Genomic DNA, 23335 nt, shown 5'->3' with positions numbered 1-23335 from the left:
TAAAATCATCTTAGACCGGCTCACTAAAAGGTTAGACGAAGAACGGCCTAGAGAACAGGCGGGTTTTAGAGCTGATTTTTCAACAGTAGACCACATACATGTAGTGAAACAAGTTGTTGAAAAATATAATGAGTATGGTAAATCATACTATATATCATTTATAGACTACAATAAGGCATTCGATTCCCTTTCTCACAACTACATATATAAAGCCCTTGCCAGTCAAGGAATAGAAAATAAATATATCAGACTCATTAGAAATATATACAGCAACAGCACAGCAAAAGTGAAGTTGGAAAGAATTGGAGAGGAGTTCAAAATAAAGAAAGGAGTAAGGCAAGGAGATCCTTTGTCTCCTAAACTCTTCTTAGCTGTGCTAGAAGAAATTTTTAGAAATCTACAGTGGGAAGAGTTGGGAATTAATATAAATGGATGCAAACTGAGATTCGCAGACGACTTAGTGCTATTTACCGATGACCCAGACACTCTACAAGAAATGCTAAACCAACTAGCATCAGTAAGCCGGAAAGCAGGTCTCACCATCAACACTTCCAAAACGAAGGTTATGACAAATAGGCATAAACAAACTATAAAAGTAAACAACCAAGAGATAGAATATGTGGACGAATATGTCTATTTAGGACAAATAATCTCACCAAACATGCAGATGGACAAGGAATTGCAAAGGCGAGTGAACAACAGCTGGGCTCGATACTGGTCACTCAAAGAAGTACTAAAAAGCAAAGATATTCTAATGCCAACCAAATCCAAGGTATATAACATGTGTATTCTCCCAATCCTCACTTATGGATGTCAAACCTGGGGATTGACAAAAGCTCACCAACAGAAGCTCAAAGTATGCCAACATAGAATGGAAAGGAGCATGTTGAATATTAAGCTGAAAGACAAGTGGAGCATAAGGAAAATTAGGAAGGCCACAGGAGTAATGGATGTCCCCAGAAAGATTAAGAGGCTAAAATGGCGCTGGACTGGCCATGTGGTTAGATCCTCGAAAGAAATATGGACTAAAGAAATTATATCTTGGTACCCTAGAGTTGGCAAGAGGAAAAAAGGACGGCCACAAAAAAGGTGGGAAGATGACCTGCCAAAAGGATGGCGCAGAATAGCCAGAGACAGAGCACAGATATTCATGTAAACAGCATAAATAACTTTGATAAAACCTTAAACAATGTTTAATACGTTCCGTAGTTGTCTGCAAAATTTGTTTTCTGTTATTAAATTATGTGAAAGAGGCATGGTTGTGATCATGAATGTAGATGGGTGTTTTGTCCATGACAGTTGTAGTATACAACACCAGCCTGTTATATCTGCTAATCTATGTGGGTGTATATAGAATGCAGTAGCGTGCATTGAGGCTATGTACAGGGTATGCAGATGATATAAAATGAAGAATTAATGAAAATGAAAATTAAATAAACATTTGCATATACTTTACATATGCACGTCACTGATAGAATGAATGTTTTGTTTTGCAAAAGAGCAATCGATGACTGTCCTACATCAAGCGCAGGAAGTCAATATTGCAAAGTTAGTTAAGTCTAATAATACTTAACATGAATACTGATTTATGGCATAGACGGTTAGGGTATCATTGTCTTAAAGGTATGTTCATTTCAGGATGACAAAGAAGATTTCAACAAGTTTGCGCCTGCCTGGAAGGAAAGCCTGTGGCCCGGGCTCCGAAAAGATCTACGAAACGTGTTGGCCGACCCTTGGAACTCATCCATAGTGACGTGTGGAGCCCTATGAGAGACTCCAGCTGTGGAAATGCAAGGTACTTACTCGCCCTTACTACTAATAATTTTTCTCTTCAAAACTTTAGATATTTATTCAAGAAAATGTGTGAAGTGTAAGATTGCTTTATCAAATAATTATTACGTAAGTGCGTAACATATAAAATGCCTGCGTTTTGATAACATTGGTTTTGATTTTGAATTACCATAGGGGCAGTGTTAAGTGTTTCCTAGAGAAGAAGGGAACAGCTCACCAGCTTACCTTACCGCATTGTACTCAGCAGATGTATTTGAATACCAGAAGCAACACTGAGGAAGTGTGGTCCCGACACACTATTTGTAAAGGAAACCTTTGTTTTTGGATGCATTGCCTATTCATTAATCCCGCAGTCTAGTCTACATAATAAATTGAACGCTAAGAGAAAGTTGTGCATTTTTGTCGGTTATTCAGCGTTACCGATTTATAGAACCATTAAATAAATCCAAGGAAGGTTATTCTGTATAGTAAAAAGCACATTCCTAATGTACTTTTTATTGAAAATAAATGTGCTGACATTGATGAATATCGTAATTCTCGTCTTATATAATATAAATAAATCACATGATTTTTATATGAATTAACAGATGGTGAGTCTGGCGATGACTGCTGCAACAACAGTGAGGTAGAGCAGGCCTCTACTGATGCCGAGTCTTCTGCTGAGGAAAGGCGGAAGAGAGAAAAAACGACGCGAGACGTCGGCGGCGCTATAGTTGGAGGGGAAGTGGCGACTAGTACAGAGGAGTCTGTCAGCTGCCGATCCATGCGCAGTACACGTGGTACACCGCCGACGAAATATGGCGATTATAAAATAGGTATGTAGACCAGAATTTTTGAGAAGCCACAAACATATGTGTAGGAAATAAAGTTATCAAACTCCTCTGGTGGCAAAAAGCTATGAATGTAGAGTATCTGTCACTTTTGGAGAAAAAAGTTTGGAATTCAGTTGATCCACCTGCTGATAGTAATGTTATAAAGTTAGTTTAAGTGGACATACAAATTGAAATGTGATATAGGGAGAAATTTGCGGAAAAGTGGGTTGCGGGAATAATAGTCTTTTCGCAAACTAGTATCTATGTAGAACGTTGTAATAAAATCTAAATACTACCTCTTTTTCTAGAAGTACTATCATCATTCAAAAGTTTTTGGAATTTATTTTCTTCCTTTGCATAAATTAGGTATAGGTAGGTAGGGACATAATCCCATTGCTATAGAAATTTTGGGGTTTCTGAAATCAAAAAACCACAAGTAGTTTTGGCAGTCCTCTCGTGATGTTAACCTGACACTGCCTAAAGAATTCTGAAGAGACCGAAACAGGTGGAAATCTGAAGGTGTAAGGTCAGGACTATACAGCGGATGCATTACCACCTCCCAGCCAAACTATCTTAATTTTAGCTGAGTGGCTAAAGATGTGTTAGGTCTAGCGTTATCATGATGAAAAACCACACCTCTTCTGTTGATTAATTCCGGCCGCTTTCTCTAAACTTCTTGCTTTAATCTCATCAGTTGTTCGCAGTAGAATTCAGAATTGATGGTCCTGCCTGGTGGTAACAGCTTATAATGAATAATGCCCTTCCAATCCTACTACTACACACACAGCGTCACCTTGTTGCGAGTTAACCCGGGTTTCGCCACAGTCTGTGAAGCCTGATCGGCCTTTGACCGTGACCTTTTTCGCACTTTCTTGTCGTACATGATCCACTTCTAATCAGCTTCTTCAAAAATGGTTCGGTTTCATTACATCGTAATAAAGAATCACTTAATCAATGAGTACACGGTTCATTAGGTTTCTTTCAGTGAGCTCGTGAGGTACCCAAATATCCAACTTTTTTATGTACCCAGTTTTTTTCAAATGTGCCTAAACTGTTTTGTGGTCAATTCCCAGTTCTTCAGCTACATTGTACCTACTGATTTGCCCATCTTGGTCCACTTTTTCAAAAATGGCATCCATTATATCCGTCATAGGGCTCCTCCTAACCAGAGCGAGGTGCATCTTTGACATCAAAATTTCCGGATTGAAAACGCTAAACCCACATTTTTTTCGCGGCTTGCGTTGCATTTTTACCTTTTTTGTAGTAAAATTTTAAAAGGTAAAGAGGAATTTCTTCATTAGATTCACTCATCTTCACACATTTTCCTAATTTGATACCAAAACCAGCCAGATACAAATAGTATAGCCAAAGAGATTTACTATACTGCGAAAAGACTTTTTCCCCAACCTATTAGATTTATTAGCTATAAATTTCATAAATAGTTCATAAATAATCGCTTAAATAAGCTTAAGTTATAAAATAAACACTGAAACAAGTATGTACATTGAACAATTTTTAATATTATTTTCTCTTCGTTACAGATTTGACTCTGTGTTTGTGAACGCGTGTGCTGAGTGGACTAATGAAGAGTTCGGTGGTTTAAACATACCCGCCGGTCGGGTCGCGTACGTGCACGGTTCGGTCGATCCGTGGCATGCGCTATGTATGACTACTACGCAGGACAACTACACGCCCGCTATCTTCTTTGAAGGTATATACTCAGTGGCGTGCATAGCCCTTGGACCCAGGGTATGCACAAGGTGTTCAACACAAACATAAAGTAAAATTAAAATTTAGATTTTAGATAGGTATGTCGGTTTATAATCAAATTACTTTACGAAAGTTATATTTTTGATTGATTTAATACTATCGTCTATCTACTGCTAATTGAATAAAAGTACATACCCTGGCAGCATTTTCTAAGCACACTGATGATGATAATATTTTTCCAACATATCATGTTTTTAGCGTTTTTATGAAAATTATTAAGATCACAATATCCTTTATCATTCCACACTTTACGTATATTGGACAATAAAACAAAAGGAAAGCAAATTAATCGATTGGTGTGTACAAAGCCGCTTAGCCAAGAATAGTTTTCGTAATATTTATTATTAAATATACGCGTTACTTTATCACCTTTTTTTGGGATATTTGTAACATTGGTACACTCCTTCCTTTGCGAATGATTTCTAATTTTACGATATAAGTAGGGATAGAAATTAAAGTTTTCTCTAAGTACTTTTTCCAGGCACACTGAACCCAAACAAAGACCGCACGAATATGCTTTCATTATAAAATGAATGAATAAACTATAAATTAACCTTAACACATTAAACTATCACTACTCAAACTTTTATATGTTACTGAATTTATGCACTTGAACCGTTTATTTATCACCAACGCCATACAGCATTGTTCGAAGGTAAACAATAATGGCGATCGAATATGCTAATGATAATATTGCAATCGAAATTAGTCAAAATATGTCTTTAATTTTTTGTAAGTATGGGTACGAACGCTATTTTATTTTGATATGTAAACAATAAATAGAAACCATATTTATTGTTAACTCTCTCACTCTCCAATGATTCCTGGAAAACCTAAATTATTCATTTTTCAAAATTGAGACAGCGTTTGGTTTCATAGATTATTTTCAAAACGAAAGACTAATTCGATAATATTAGATCCTTAATTTTCTTAAAAGACACTAAAAGGTATTTACATTTGTGAATAATGTTTTTAATTCTAAAAAAAGAATAATGACCTTTAACAACAATAACAAACCAAGCAAATCATTTTATTCATAGAAAAAATGAAACACGTAATTAGAGAATAGAGAATTTATGAATGAAACTGTTCACACAAGACCGATGCTAATCTTGTAAGTACAAGCGCACGATTATAACATTACACGACACACACTACTAACTTGCACGCACACATCTAGCAGAACGATTCTTTCTTTGGGCGTGCTTATTTTATTTGATATTTCTATGCAACAGTAGAGGGCGTCATATGTCGAGTGATTCATAATAATTGATTTACCCTGCAATAGATAACATGAGATTTTTACGTGTTTTAAAAGGTAAATGTTTAGCATTTACGGTTAAAAATTAAAATACGCTTTTAGAGATATACGCTAAAGATTTTATTTTGTACGCTATGCGCCTCGCGCGCGCTGGTTGCGCTGACGCCTGTCTAGCGACAATTGACCTAGAAGTTTGGCCGCTCATTACTAGATGGCGCTTTCATATATTTTTTACTTAAGTGTTTTTTTAACTTTAATGGTCCTATCTGAAGGCTCTTTAAGACCCTGAGGGTAGGGTATGCACTGCTTATTTGCATATATGCAATGCACGCCACTGTATATACTAATTATTAACTACTTTTAACTTATTCTTCCTAAGTGGCTTCCGCATTACTGGGTAGGGTAGGTTATTTCTTCTTTCATAGTTCTAACCGACTTCAAATAAAGGAAGAGGTTATCAATGCATTTTTTTTTTTTTTTTTTTTTTCTTAGATTTAAGAATACACTATAATATCAACCAATGGATTTCAGAAGCTTTCTACTTCTCCTTAAAAACATTTAACATGAGATTGTACTTTCGCTCTATCTACATTTTCTTTAATACCTATACTTATAATTGAAATGTTCTGACCAAAATTAATTTTAATGAATATGTTGGATTTGATTGATTATTAATGTTGGCGTTGGTGCGTAATAGTTACGCGGATTTGCCTGAAACTTATTCTAAGACTCGTAATCTGTCTAGATTTAAGAATTAAGGGGGATGGGAGAGATGGGGGTAATAGGTCAGGGTCTAAAGGGGTTACCATCCGTTTGACACGGGAGGACGGGGAGACCAGGCATTTTCAATGTGAACATGCTCGGATGTGGTTTATTATAGTTTAAAAGACTTTTACTTTTAACCAGTTTACTGGGGAGTCTTGAGTACATTATTATGATATTTTCATTTATTTATTTGATGGGGAAAGACTTTTTACCCTTAGCACATTTGCACGCTCGCAGTCGTAGTCGATTTCGCGTATCGAAACAAAACTTTCGGTCTTAGTAAAACTTCTTACTGCAATCGTTTTAGTGTCGCAAATCCTGTATTGATTTTTATCCACTTACAAACTGTCATATATAAGTATCTACATCATTTGTTTACCTTTTCTTAACAAAAGTAAAACCAAGTGGGTAGTTTAATTAACACATGTATAGACTCAAGTTTTGCTACCTAGCTCAATAAACGTGTTACTATGCAATATCGTATTATTTATACATAATAGTGGCGACGAGGCGAAAATTTAATTAAAATGGACCACAAATCAGCGAAATTTAATGAATTTAATCAAAAAACGGATGTATGGGACAATTACATCGACCGGTTAAAGTTTTGTTTTGAGGCTAATGGCATCATGTTAGACGGCGCCAAACGAGCGAATTTCTTTACTGTGTGTGGAGCGGAAGTCTTTGAGACTCTTTTGGCCTTGATTACACCAAGGAAAGCTAGTGATGTGACATTTGTTGAAATTGAAACAATTTTAACAAAACATTATAGCCCAAAGCCAAATGAAATCTCCATGTCATATAAATTCTACACACGGAACCAGAATACTAATGAAAATGCATCAGAATATATTGCACAGTTGAGGAAAATTAGCTCAAAATGTAATTTTATGGAATTAGAACGGATGCTACGTGACCGGCTTGTGTGTGGTATGAAAGATCGTCGTCTACAATATGAACTCTTGAAAAAAGATAACCTGCATTATCAAGATGTTATTGATGCCATGTTAGCAGCAGATACTGCAGGAAAAGACTACCATATGATTCATTCATCTATGGGTACAGAAAATAGCAGCACAAGTACAAACTGTGCAGCAGCAACAACAACTCAAAGCTCCTCAGTGGAAGAGATGGACATAAATGCAGTACAAACTAGATCAAATACACGACTATGTTTTCGGTGTGGTGATCGTCATGGTGGTGAATGTAGATTTATAAATGCCACCTGTCGGTTCTGTAAGAAGCGAGGCCATATTGAGAAGATTTGCTTGGTAAAGAAGAAATCTTTAAAGAGAAATATTAATTTCACAAATGATGAACACACAGATACACACTTGAATGGTATTTACAGCATTAACTGTGAAAACAAAGTATTACCATTTGTTGTTGAAGTATCATTGGAGAATATACCTGTTGTGATGCAGGTAGACACAGGTGCAAGTTTTTCATTAGTAAATGAATGCACTTGGAAGAATATAGAACATCAGAACCAACATATAACTCTTCAACCAGTGAACCTTACTCTACGTACATGGACAGATACACCTGTAATCTTACTTGGCCAAGCTAAACTACAAGCTCAATACAGAGACATCAAATGTTCACTAAATGTTATTATAGCAAAGGGTCGGGGCCCCAATCTTCTGGGACGGGATTGGCTGGGCCCATTGAATATTGCATTGAATATCAATGTTATAGCTAACAGTGATCTTGTGAACATTGAGAAGACAATTTTAAAATACAGCAACATCTTCAGGGATGGACTGGGCACATTTAGGGGAGATCCAGTGACCATACATCTCAAACCTGGTGCTACACCTAAGTTTTTCAAGGTTCGTCCAGTACCATATGCTATCAAGGCTAGAGTTGAAGAGGAAATTGATCGCTTGGTGGCTGAAGGTGTACTGAGGCCTTTATCTTATTCAGAATGGGCAACACCTGTTGTGCCAATAATAAAGAAGTCTGGAGACATTCGGTTATGTGGAGATTACCGTAGTACTGTCAACCAAGCAACTGAGTCGGACACCTACCCCATGCCAACAGCAAATGAGGTATTTGCTACAGTTGCAGGTGCGAAGTTCTTTACAACCTTAGACCTTGATAGAGCATACACACAAGTGAAAGTTCAAGACAGCACTGCTAAAATGTTAACATTAAACACATGCAAGGGTCTCTACTCCGTACATCGGTTACCTTTTGGAGTCAAAGCCTGCCCTGGAATATTCCAGAGACTCATGACAGCATTGCTAGCAGGAGTTCAAGGAGTGGCAGTCTTAATTGATGATATAATTGTAAGTGGTCCTACAATGCTGGAAATGCAACAACGACTTGAAACTGTTCTAGACAGGATACAAAAGGCTGGATTTCGTCTTAACAAGAGCAAATGTAAATTTGCTCAAGAAAAAGTAGAATTTTTAGGTTTTGTGATTAATGGAGAAGGTATCCACCCAGCTCCAAGTAAAATAGAAGCTGTAGTGAAGACGCCAGAACCACAGAATGTCCAGGAGTTACAGGCTTTCTTAGGACTGTATAATTTTTATGAAAGGTTTATACCCCACAAGGCAACTATACTTGAGCCATTACATAGACTACTAGATAAGTCTCAAACATGGCAATGGACTCAACGGGAACGAGATACATTCAATAAAGCTAAACAGTTGCTTACATTTGAAACCACATTAGTTCATTATGATTTATACAAACCACTAATTCTTACGTGTGATAGTTCACAATATGGCGTTGGGGCAGTGCTATCGCATGTGATGGAAAACGGACAAGAAAGACCGATCGCAATGAGTTCTAGGACATTAAATTCCCACGAACGACGGTATTCACAGTTGGACAAAGAAGCGACTGCCATTATGTTTGGCATTAAAAAGTTTCACAATTATTTAGCGGGGAGGAATTTTACTGTGATAACCGACCACAAGCCCCTACTTGGAATATTCGATCCAAAAAGGCCAATGCCATGTATTTTATCACCTCGTTTGACAAGAATCGCAATAGCATTAACTGCGCACGATTATAGCATTGCTTATCGACCAGGAACTGAAATCGGCAATGCAGACAGTTTAAGTCGATGGCCGCTACCTGTACCAGATCAAGAGGAACAACCTCTCTATGAAATACTACTGATGGCGGAAAATCTTAGTGATTTCCCTTTTACCGCGCTTGAGATATGCTCTGAAACGAAGAAAGATCAAACTCTCTCCCGAGTTGTTCACTTTCTACAAAGCGGATGGCCAAACAAAGTTAACGATCGTGATTTACGAGTATATTGGTTACATAGATCAGAGCTCTCTCTACAAAATGGTTGTGTATTATTAGGTTGTCGTGTCGTCATACCACGACCTCTTCGACAAACCATCTTACGCATGCTGCATACTACGCATAATGGAATTGTGCACACAAAAGCATTGGCCCGAAATTATGTGTGGTGGCCACAATTGAGCGATGATATAAATGAATTAGTAAATAATTGCACTCGGTGTCTAGAAAATAGGCATATGCCTCCAAGATCATCACACGAGTGGATCGTTCCTTCAAGACCATGGTCCAGAATACATATTGACTTTGCAGGACCATTTATGAATAAAACTTTTCTTATAGTAGTTGATGCTTTTTCTAAATGGCCTGAAGTGCTAATGACAAATAGTACTAACTCGGCATCAGTGATTCGTTATTTAAGGAACTTATTTGCTACTCATGGTATTTGTGAAACCCTGGTATCAGATAACGGAACTTCTTTTGTGTCCGCAGAAATGAAATTGTTTTTAGAATCTAACAAAATTAGACATGTGACATCCGCACCTTATCACCCGGCCACTAATGGCTTGGCAGAACGGATGGTACAGACAGTGAAGGAAAAGCTTCGGAAGATGGATGGATCATGGGAAATAAAAATTCCAAATATGTTACTAGGTCTTAGGGTGACTCCGTGTTCTAAAACAAATAAAAGCCCTTCGGAACTTTTGATGAATAGACGCCTACGCACGGTCTTAGATTCTTTGCACCCTGATAGCCTGCAGTATAAAAAGGTTGAAGGTCAAATAATAAATAATGCACAACAGAAAAACAGAGAAACTAATGTGGGACAAAAAATAATGTACAGAAATTACACAAACGGGCCAAAATGGTTACCTGGTCAAGTTTTCGAAAAAGATGGCCCATCTAATTACAGAGTACAAACTGAAGATGGTGCAGTTTTACGGCGTCATATAGATCAAATAATTAAAGTACAAAATAGAGAGAAAACAAGTGACATACTTGGTGGAAACAACAATGAGAGGAGTAATGCAGAGACTGAGGAAGATAAGATTGATCAAAATGAACAGAATAATGATTTAGGAAGCGGATCAGAGCAAGAGTCAGAAAATGATCCTATTATTGAAATACCAAGTGCAGAAAAATGGGAAGAGATGTTAGGAATACCTAAATCAGCTGAAATTGAAACGTCAGGGGGGAAGATCAGAACTAAACGAAATGTTCATTCTAAAGTTCCATATTCTAGACCCAGTTGTTTTAATGAAAATAATGAATAAATTGATTACTTTATTTGTTTAATTTTATGTTATATTTTTAATAGTATTATAAACTTTAGTAGGATAGCGATGAGGCCACGAAAAGATGCAAATAAACATACCATACAAATATCACTTTATTAATTTACTTTATAAACTATGACAATATGAACTTATCGTTTTACAACCTCGCAATTCACTTCATAACTCTCTCAAAGAACGATCCAACCCGCCAAGAAAAAAACCCAATTTCCCGCCAAAACTCCTAGCGTCCAGGTAGAATCCAAGCAATTTGATTGGTTCCCGCCGTTATGCGTCTACCGGCGTTAACCAATCGGAGAATGACAACCGATCGTCTCGTTCAAAAATAAGATTAAATTAAAAAAATAACAAAGAAGTGGAAATTATAATGCTATTTAAATTTAAATCCTAACAATCGACCGTCCTGACAACGTGTGCGCCCTCGCACATGTCGCCAGGAGGCATCCTAACAATCGGAACTTGGCCAGTTGTTTCAATCTTGACATAATTTTAACAATTGAGTACCAAAATATGTTATAAACATCCATTATCATCTTACTATATATTTACATATACATTGGAGTTTAATATAACTAACAAAACAACCACAACCATCAATATTTTAGTAAATAATATAGGTAAAGATTATTTTCTAGACCTATTATACCTTTATAATTATATAAATATAATATTATTCATACTACTTCATAAACATTATATAAATCGACTTGATAAGAAAAACAACGATCGATAAATGTTTTTCATCATAAATGTATTCATTATATTTGGGATCCGAACGATCAATTAATCGAATAACCCATTACGACTCATCCCCTGAACGATCGATTTATCAGGGGAAACCCTACAGACATGCCAACAAGACGATCGATTTACTTGTGGCAGTCAGTGGGCATCATACTCTCTCTCTCTATTTAAGTTCCAGGACACGATCCGATCGATTCTCGTGCCTGGCTCTAGTGTTTTTGCTGTATCAGGGCACGATCCGATCGATTCTCGTCCCTGATTCCAGCTACATCAAGACACGATCCGATCGATTCTCGTGTCTAATCTGCAACAATAGAAAAATGGTTGTCTGTAGTAGTGTCCAGGTAGAATCCAAGCAATTTGATTGGTTCCCGCCGTTATGCGTCTACCGGCGTTAACCAATCGGAGAATGACAACCGATCGTCTCATTCAAAAATAAGATTAAATTAAAAAAATAACAAAGAAGTGGAAATTATAATGCTATTTAAATTTAAATCCTAACAATCGACCGTCCTGACAACGTGTGCGCCCTCGCACATGTCGCCAGGAGGCATCCTAACAATCGGAACTTGGCCAGTTGTTTCAATCTTGACATAATTTTAACAATTGAGTACCAAAATATGTTATAAACATCCATTATCATCTTACTATATATTTACATATACATTGGAGTTTAATATAACTAACAAAACAACCACAACCATCAATATTTTAGTAAATAATATAGGTAAAGATTATTTTCTAGACCTATTATACCTTTATAATTATATAAATATAATATTATTCATACTACTTCATAAACATTATATAAATCGACTTGATAAGAAAAACAACGATCGATAAATGTTTTTCATCATAAATGTATTCATTATATTTGGGATCCGAACGATCAATTAATCGAATAACCCATTACGACTCATCCCCTGAACGATCGATTTATCAGGGGAAACCCTACAGACATGCCAACAAGACGATCGATTTACTTGTGGCAGTCAGTGGGCATCATACTCTCTCTCTCTATTTAAGTTCCAGGACACGATCCGATCGATTCTCGTGCCTGGCTCTAGTGTTTTTGCTGTATCAGGGCACGATCCGATCGATTCTCGTCCCTGATTCCAGCTACATCAAGACACGATCCGATCGATTCTCGTGTCTAATCTGCAACAATAGAAAAATGGTTGTCTGTAGTTTTATGCATCAAGCGCTTATAAAACACACAAAACAAAACTTGAACATAAAACATTGTAAACTAAAACCAAATAGAACCAACTTTTATCCAATTTTTTTTTTTTTTTTTGCTATATTTTAATCAATCCTCATTATAAGTTACTACTGGTAACCGATCCATTCACCTCAAAGGCATAAGCAATATGTATCCATAGCATTATACACGATTGAGTTATCTTAATAAGTTAACCCTTTTGCATAAAGTCGTTTGTTCTTTCATCATCATTTCATCAGCGCCTTTGGAAACAGCATTGAGACAGTACCTCTGATGGTGTCCTACCGGCCGGCGCGGGCGGTCGTTATCTGGATGGTGTTATTCAGTCCCCACTGAATATTTCCAGAATGTTAATCCTAATAATTTCCCAATTCTTTCCACCATATTTCGCCGTCATTGCCTCGTTGTCGAGAATGGTAAGATTGTACCCCTGTACCTACTTTGCCATTCAACCTAGAACTTCCTACTGCGATAAGGGTATGCTTTGTGCCCCTATTCAAGCAAAATAGAGTTAATGTGTGAGAAGTGAAATGGTTACCTTCGTCACTCATAATACTGCCTTAGAGCTCTTATCCCATTTAAGAGGTTGGTATTGCTATCGGGCTTAGTAAAACAAAACTTTGTGCAACCCTCTACAAAAACGAGCATGTGCTAATTGACTTTACGAAGGGTACATGAATGGTAAGAAATGGCATATCTGCTTTAGCAATAGGGTAGGGAAGACCTTTATAACGCTTTGAACGCTTTTAACACATGCTTACCTACGGGGTTTCTTTTATCTGACTTAAGGTAACGAAACAACTTATTATCTTTTATTAATAAGTTATCTTTTAAGCCCTGTTAAGGTCCTACAAAGCTCTGTAGTCTGTACAAAGCTGCAGTGTATGCAGCCAATTCTCACTATTAATTAACCTAACCGAAACAATCTGACCCTAAGATTATATTTATCATTCACTGAAAGACAGCCGGTGCTAGTCAAATGGTATCATGATTGTATTGACCATATGAAAGACAAACGAAGTTAGGTGTATACTAAGCACTGAAGTAGGGACTTGGTAGTAGACCCTGAAGTCAAATCGAGTGAAAACAAACAAGCTTAGCCTATGAGTCGAGCTATCACATCGTCTAGGATGGGCATAGAATAGTTCCCTTTAACTCTAATTAATTTTAGCAATATAATCATAGTGGTATTCGACGCACATTCTCAATAAGCTATCCTTTTAACGTAGACTCAATCATACTAGAATACTCTACAAGCTATTCCAGCATTAAAACATTTATTTTACCTTGACACGTACTTCTTCTCTCTCACGGTGTGACAACCTATCTTATTTACATGTTCTTAAGTATTCTTAGTTTGTTAGTTATAGTTCTTAGTTATGTACGATTGAGTAGATATTAGTTTAATATATATATATTTTTTTTATTATATCATTCTTACTTGTGCAATTTTGTTTATGTATTTGTATTTAGCTAATTGAATGTAGGTTTATAATAACTTTACACCACTACCAGATTTTTTTTTTTCTTTATTGCTTTTATAAGTGAATATAAACAGACAAATATTGAGAAAAAGAAAATTTTCTAAAATCGAAAAGGTGACGCAGATGTATTCAGTAGATATATCGAGGTTTGCCTACATTTTCAACTATAAAGTTAGTTTTATGTTTGTTGGAAGCTTTTTGTTGCACTTAGTCAAACTCGATTTATACAAAAATTTATTTTGGTATAATATTTATTTCAAAAGTTGGTTAAAATAGCTTATATCTTGTGTAGTGTCGTTGAAGTCTCTCTTTATTAAAAAACAAAATACTATTGGCTAAGTAATCACGGAATCAAAGAAACTATTAAGTCTACGAAACTTGGAAAGGAAGCCGCCAGAACCAGTGGCGGTACTACCATACAAGCCGAAAAGATATTAATATTTTTAAATAACACTCGTAATATTTTAAAATCTCTTTTTGTTTTTTTTTTTTAAACTAAATTAAACATTATTAAAAAAAAAAAAAAAAGTTCTGTCTTGGACGTCCGTGTGTCTGTATGTGCGGATCCCGTATCTTGTGGTCACGATAACTAGCGAAATACTTCACTTATCGAGTTGGTTTTTTTTTTCATAGGCTTTAGTATTTGAGGAATAAAAGCCTATTACTGTTTACGGTATAATTAGATGTAGTTTAATTATTATTTACAAATAATCTCAATTTTATTCTAATGAATAAGATTATGAGGCGTGGACTTTTGGATTTTCCAACTATTGTATTCTACTTCCGTCTTTGTATTTCTATTGTTCCTAGATAAATAAACCTTTAAGGTCGATAGAAGAGAGTACATTGGCTGTTTAACTCAATATCAACTCTATATCCATCGTGGTCGCGTTAGTACAACCTAGATCTTTACGTCTACAAATAAAGTTAAAAAAATACTTCAAATTATTGTACAAAAATCTCAATGACCACTAGTAAATAAAAAAATTAATAAATAAATAACAAATTATTACTAAAAGGTGTGAAGCACCTTTTACCTACCTACTTTTATATAATTTTTCCTTTATGCACACTAAAGACACTCACATTACATTTGACTTTACATTTGATTATAGATTTTAGTTTTTTTAGTGTCATACTTTTTGATTTTGTTTATGATTTACCTCTTAGATGATTTTGTATTTCATGATGTCCTTCAGGGGTTAATAAAGCTTATGTTAATGTAAAAATATCTTTCGTTTGTTTATATATTATATTCTATGTTATTGTCCTTTTTTTTTTGATTATTTTGTTATTGTTTAGTCGTGAGGATTCAGTGACGACGAAGACAACGGGGCTGGCTGAAAACCAGTGCTGCGCTTTTTAGTATGCAGTTATACTGAGCCAGCTCCTTTGTCACACACTTTTTTTTTTTTTTTTGTTCTTTAACAAATTTATGTAACATTTTTCTTCTTTCTTTCTTTAATTGAAGACGCAAAAGAATGTTTGTAACGATCGAGCAACTCTTACATTCTCTGCTTATCTATTTCTGGTATTTATAACTGACAGGCTTCTATTTTAAATCAAAATTATCTTAAATAACCATAATCATAAGTGGTTTGATGTTTTTACTTCAACGTCTACTCGTTTTGCCCTGCACAAAAATGAACTACCTGAAATCCAGCAAGGTTCGCAACAAGGGAACTGTTATACTGACATGTCAACTTTCAGAGCGATAGAGACCACCACAAATGAAATATTGCATGGTCGGCTTACCCTCAAGACTTTTTCTTACGATGCCGTTTCCCTTAAAATTATGTTCAAGTCTTGCCTTATCGATACTGCGCCATGGATCTCTACCACTCATGCCGTACTAATTCCAATCAAAGATTCTTGTATCAAAAGTGACATCTTCCTGCCGATATCCATGAACTGGAGCTTAGTTGCAACTTTAGAAACGATAATATGGGGCTGTTTCGGGTATGGCTGATCTTTGAGGATAGATATAGATCTTTTAGCAAATTGCCAAATATAACTTTACATAGAACACGAGCGTATACTCCATTAACACTAATTCTATAATCATTTTACATTGCCGAATCCCCGTAATAAAGACGGTATATACTCGTAGTCATGAGCCACACCTAACTCCTTAACTAAGGATTCCTTCACCAGCCTAATCTCACTGCCGAAAACGACAAATGTTTGACGTGACGTGCCGTTTATTTGCCCATTTTTCATTAATTTTCAAATAAAAAGAGAGAGGGAATTCTTTTCCTGAGACAAATAGTTTTGGTACGAGTTCTTGCTGCTTATCAAAAATTGCAATAACTAATCAGGAACGAAATACTAGAGCACCGGATTTTAAACTCCTTTCACTGATATCATGAATAACTGCACGCCTATCAACTATATCGCTTTTCATAAAATTAAATTTCTATAGGTATTATACCTGCTCTTCCTTTTAAGTATATCCCTTAAAGCCTGGCCCTAATTTTGCTCGCAAGGAAAAACATTTACTAATTTCTCTTGCCATTTCGGCCCGGTAACAAAACTGAATTTAGGTCTTCCTACCATATTTTGTCAAGGCCTTGGAGTTTCTTTATAGCAAAATGAGTGACAGTTTTATTTATTTTTTTCCAACCGTATACATAAGCAAAATCATTGTTTTCTTTTTAGCCAAACATCTATCCTTTGGTTTGGTGGAGGGAGTCGAAATTGAAACTATATTTGGGTTCAACTGTTTGGAAAGAACTTCAGTACCTACACGGTTGAGACGTCAAACTGTCCTTAAGACATTTCAAAACATTTCTTAGAATCGGAAAGACGACGTGACCTTTTATCATATCTCGCGACGCCACGACGCGCCGCCCGGCAGCATGCACTGCACCGGCCCCAGGCTCTGCCCGCCGCGCCGCCCGCTGATCTCAGGACACGTGGTCGCTGCGTTGACTGCGACTTGAATGTTGCCGCGGAGTAGCCCGGTGCGAAGTCATAGCTGGCGCGGTGTAGCGGCTGCGACTTCTATTGTAGCTCTCGCAGTTGCAGTAACAGCCTCTCCTAAATCTTCACCCGCTCACGGCTTGGCTCTAGCTCCCGACTCAGGACCCGAGAAGATCTGCGTGCACATAGCCAGCTACGGCTCCGCTCCCTCAGTCGGCTCCGGCTTCGATATTCCACGGGTAGGGTCAGATACAAGAAAACAAAGTTTAAGTTTGAATTTTTTTTTTTAAATAAACTTAACAAGGGGTGTAGACATCTGCGCGTAACAAATAAATACAAATGAAAAATAAAGAATTCGATTCCATTGTTTTTGTTTTTTTTTTGTAAGATTTAGCAACATGTCACAAATTCTCAAATCACCGTTACGTAGAAAGTGACTGTTAATATTAAATTTTTATCATATTTGCGATAGCCTGAATGCCATAATAAGTTAAACCTACGTTTGGTACATTTGAAAATAATGTCTATCGGAAAAATAATATCAGATCCAGAGCTCGGTAATTTATGGGATCTTATTTTTATATAACCTACAATATGAGTATGTAAATATACTGTTACAAATGAAATTAAAACTCACTGAAAAAATATTGCAAAATAGGCACTGAGTCCGTGCACACTCAATTAGGTTAACAACATAAATATTAATCGTACATGTTATTATGACATAACCATAATGATTGTTAGTAACATTTCGCGTAGCTAAATATTATTATAAATTAATTAAACAGCTAATAAAATTATATAATTGGGCGTGTACTTACGCGTTGAAAAGGTAACGCTGTCTTGTCACTTCTGAATTATTATAAACTTTAGTAGGATAGCGATGAGGCCACGAAAAGATGCAAATAAACATACCATACAAATATCACTTTATTAATTTACTTTATAAACTATGACAATATGAACTTATCGTTTTACAACCTCGCAATTCACTTCATAACTCTCTCAAAGAACGATCCAACCCGCCAAGAAAAAAACCCAATTTCCCGCCAAAACTCCTAGCGTCCAGGTAGAATCCAAGCAATTTGATTGGTTCCCGCCGTTATGCGTCTACCGGCGTTAACCAATCGGAGAATGACAACCGATCGTCTCGTTCAAAAATAAGATTAAATTAAAAAAATAACAAAGAAGTGGAAATTATAATGCTATTTAAATTTAAATCCTAACAATAGTGTACTGTGGATTTCTTGATTTAAATTGTTAAACTTTAGTTAATTTACATGACATACTTGGGGGAAAGGTATGTCATATATAAGTATCTACATCATTTGTTTACCTTTTCTTAACAAAAGTAAAACCAAGTGGGTAGTTTAATTAACACATGTATAGACTGTCAAGTTTTGCTACCTAGCTCAATAAACGTGTTACTATGCAATATCGTATTATTTATACATAATACAAACGTTCCTTTTAGATCTACTGTCTAGGCTGTTGAAGTGTTTATAGGCTTTAAAACAGGGTTTGGATATACATTGAATTTAACTGAAGTATACTGCTACAATACTCGAAAGCAACTGTACCAGCGACGCTGTACTGTATTGCCAGTGAACAAACTTTTACTAAGGGTAGAAACTGTTACTTCCTAAAGTTGTATAATTTTAAACACTAACTCTTTTGATCACATTGTCCGTGCAGTCCTGGCTAGGAATAAGACTGCTCCAGATCTTTCCGTGGTGATGGATGGAAAAGGATGATCACTTGTGATGATGGAGCGACTAAACTGGAGAGCTCTACAGATATTCATGTAAACAGCATAAATAACTTTGATAAAACCTTAAACAATGTTTTTTACGTTCCGTAGTTGTCTGCAAAATTTGTTTTCTGTTATTAAATTATGTGAAAGAGGCATGGTTGTGATCATGAATGTAGATGGGTGTTTTGTCCATGACAGTTGTAGTATACAACACCAGCCTGTTATATCTGCTAATCTATGTGGGTGTATATAGAATGCAGTAGCGTGCATTGAGGCTATGTGCAGGGTATGCAGATGATATAAAATGAAGAAAATCTCCAGTAAGATCTATAAATACTTACGGGTAGGCTTTTTGTAACTCTTGCAATGCTTATCCTTAAGTTTTGTATAACTCGTACTGGAGACCTTCTTCATTTTGTATCATTTGCATATACTTTACATACCCTCTATGCACGTCACTGATAGAATGAATGTTTTGGTTTGCAAAAGAGCAATCGATGACTGTCCTACATCAAGCGCAGGAAGTCAATATTGCAAAGTTAGTTAAGTCTAATAACACTTAACATGAATACTGATTTATGGCATAGACGGTTAGGGTATCATTGTCTTAAAGGTATGTTCATTTCAGGATGACAAAGAAGATTTCAACAAGTTTGCGCCTGCCTGGAAGGAAAGCCTGTGGCCCGGGCTCCGAAAAGATCTACGAAACGTGTTGGCCGACCCTTGGAACTCATCCATAGTGACGTGTGGAGCCCTATGAGAGACTCCAGCTGTGGAAATGCAAGGCACTTACTCGCCCTTACTACTAATAATTTTTCTCTTCAAAACTTTAGATATTTATTCAAGAAAATGTGTGAAGTGTAAGATTGCTTTATCAAATAATTATTACGTAAGTGCGTAACATATAAAATGCCTGCGTTTTGATAACATTGGTTTTGATTTTGAATTACCATAGGGGCAGTGTTAAGTGTTTCCTAGAGAAGAAGGGAACAGCTCACCAGCTTACCTTACCGCATTGTACTCAGCAGATGTATTTGAATACCAGAAGCAACACTGAGGAAGTGTGGTCCCGACACACTATTTGTAAAGGAAACCTTTGTTTTTGGATGCATTGCCTATTCATTAATCCCGCAGTCTAGTCTACATAATAAATTGAACGCTAAGAGAAAGTTGTGCATTTTTGTCGGTTATTCAGCGTTACCGATTTATAGAACCATTAAATAAATCCAAGGAAGGTTATTCTGTATAGTAAAAAGCACATTCCTAATGTACTTTTTATTGAAAATAAATGTGCTGACATTGATGAATATCGTTATTCTCGTCTTATATAATATAAATAAATCACATGATTTTGATATGAATTAACAGATGGTGAGTCTGGCGATGACTGCTGCAACAACAGTGAGGTAGAGCAGGCCTCTACTGATGCCGAGTCTTCTGCTGAGGAAAGGCGGAAGAGAGAAAAAACGACGCGAGACGTCGGCGGCGCTATAGTTGGAGGGGAAGTGGCGACTAGTACAGAGGAGTCTGTCAGCTGCCGATCCATGCGCAGTACACGTGGTACACCGCCGACGAAATATGGCGATTATAAAATAGGTATGTAGACCAGAATTTTTGAGAAGCCACAAACATATGTGTAGGCAATAAAGTTATCAAACTCCTCTGGTGGCAAAAAGCTATGAATGTAGAGTATCTGTCACTTTTGGAGAAAAAAGTTTGGAATTCAGTTGATCCACCTGCTGATAGTAATGTTATAAAGTTAGTTTAAGTGGACATACAAATTGAAATGTGATATAGGGAGAAATTTGCGGAAAAGTGGGTTGCGGGAATAATAGTCTTTTCGCAAACTAGTATCTATGTAGAACGTTGTAATAAAATCTAAATACTACCTCTTTTTCTAGAAGTACTATCATCATTAAAAAGTTTTTGGAATTTATTTTCTTCCTTTGCATAAATTAGGTATAGGTAGGTAGGGACATAATCCCATTGCTATAGAAATTTTGGGGTTTCTGAAATCAAAAAACCGCGACAAGTAGTTTTGGCAGTCCTCTCGTGATGTTAACCTGACACTGCCTAAAGAATTCTGAAGAGACCGAAACAGTTGGAAATCTGAAGGTGTAAGGTCAGGACTATACAGCGGATGCATTACCACCTCCCAGCCAAACTATCTTAATTTTAGCTGAGTGGCTAAAGATGTGTTAGGTCTAGCGTTATCATGATGAAAAACCACACCTCTTCTGTTGATTAATTCCGGCCGCTTTCTCTAAACTTCTTGCTTTAATCTCATCAGTTGTTCGCAGTAGAATTCAGAATTGATGGTCCTGCCTGGTGGTAACAGCTTATAATGAATAATGCCCTTCCAATCCTACTACTACACACACAGCGTCACCTTGTTGCGAGTTAACCCGGGTTTCGCCACAGTCTGTGAAGCCTGATCGGCCTTTGACCGTGACCTTTTTCGCACTTTCTTGTCGTACATGATCCACTTCTAATCAGCTTCTTCAAAAATGGTTCGGTTTCATTACATCGTAATAAAGAATCACTTAATCAATGAGTACACGGTTCATTAGGTTTCTTTCAGTGAGCTCGTGAGGTACCCAAATATCCAACTTTTTTATGTACCCAGTTTTTTTCAAATGTGCCTAAACTGTTTTGTGGTCAATTCCCAGTTCTTCAGCTACATTGTACCTACTGATTTGCCCATCTTGGTCCACTTTTTCAAAAATGGCATCCATTATATCCGTCATAGGGCTCCTCCTAACCAGAGCGAGGTGCATCTTTGACATCAAAATTTCCGGATTGAAAACGCTAAACCCACATTTTTTTCGCGGCTTGCGTTGCATTTTTACCTTTTTTGTAGTAAAATTTTAAAAGGTAAAGAGGAATTTCTTCATTAGATTCACTCATCTTCACACATTTTCCTAATTTGATACCAAAACCAGCCAGATACAAATAGTATAGCCAAAGAGATTTACTATACTGCGAAAAGACTTTTTCCCCAACCTATTAGATTTATTAGCTATAAATTTCATAAATAGTTCATAAATAATCGCTTAAATAAGCTTAAGTTATAAAATAAACACTGAAACAAGTATGTACATTGAACAATTTTTAATATTATTTTCTCTTCGTTACAGATTTGACTCTGTGTTTGTGAACGCGTGTGCTGAGTGGACTAATGAAGAGTTCGGTGGTTTAAACATACCCGCCGGTCGGGTCGCGTACGTGCACGGTTCGGTCGATCCGTGGCATGCGCTATGTATGACTACTACGCAGGACAACTACACGCCCGCTATCTTCTTTGAAGGTATATACTCAGTGGCGTGCATAGCCCTTGGACCCAGGGTATGCACAAGGTGTTCAACACAAACATAAAGTAAAATTAAAATTTAGATTTTAGATAGGTATGTCGGTTTATAATCAAATTACTTTACGAAAGTTATATTTTTGATTGATTTAATACTATCGTCTATCTACTGCTAATTGAATAAAAGTACATACCCTGGCAGCATTTTCTAAGCACACTGATGATGATAATATTTTTCCAACATATCATGTTTTTAGCGTTTTTATGAAAATTATTAAGATCACAATATCCTTTATCATTCCACACTTTACGTATATTGGACAATAAAACAAAAGGAAAGCAAATTAATCGATTGGTGTGTACAAAGCCGCTTAGCCAAGAATAGTTTTCGTAATATTTATTATTAAATATACGCGTTACTTTATCACCTTTTTTTGGGATATTTGTAACATTGGTACACTCCTTCCTTTGCGAATGATTTCTAATTTTACGATATAAGTAGGGATAGAAATTAAAGTTTTCTCTAAGTACTTTTTCCAGGCACACTGAACCCAAACAAAGACCGCACGAATATGCTTTCATTATAAAATGAATGAATAAACTATAAATTAACCTTAACACATTAAACTATCACTACTCAAACTTTTATATGTTACTGAATTTATGCACTTGAACCGTTTATTTATCACCAACGCCATACAGCATTGTTCGAAGGTAAACAATAATGGCGATCGAATATGCTAATGATAATATTGCAATCGAAATTAGTCAAAATATGTCTTTAATTTTTTGTAAGTATGGGTACGAACGCTATTTTATTTTGATATGTAAACAATAAATAGAAACCATATTTATTGTTAACTCTCTCACTCTCCAATGATTCCTGGAAAACCTAAATTATTCATTTTTCAAAATTGAGACAGCGTTTGGTTTCATAGATTA

General features: G+C 36.3%; 1 protein-coding gene across 1 annotated transcript; it reads left to right on the top strand.

Annotated features, from left to right (window-relative positions):
- The first annotated feature begins 6926 nt into the window (after positions 1–6926).
- On the top strand, positions 6927–10940 carry LOC120636813 (uncharacterized protein K02A2.6-like). The gene has a single exon (XM_039908376.1). The coding sequence runs from the start codon at positions 6927–6929 to the stop codon at positions 10938–10940; it is 4014 nt and encodes a 1337-aa protein (XP_039764310.1).
- Positions 10941–23335: the final 12395 nt, after the last annotated feature.

Source organism: Pararge aegeria (assembly GCF_905163445.1).
Source record: "Pararge aegeria chromosome W unlocalized genomic scaffold, ilParAegt1.1 SUPER_W_unloc_3, whole genome shotgun sequence".
Classification (NCBI taxonomy): domain Eukaryota; kingdom Metazoa; phylum Arthropoda; class Insecta; order Lepidoptera; family Nymphalidae; genus Pararge; species Pararge aegeria.
Note: the sequence above shows the minus strand (reverse complement) of the source record. Positions and strands in the feature narration are given on the sequence as shown.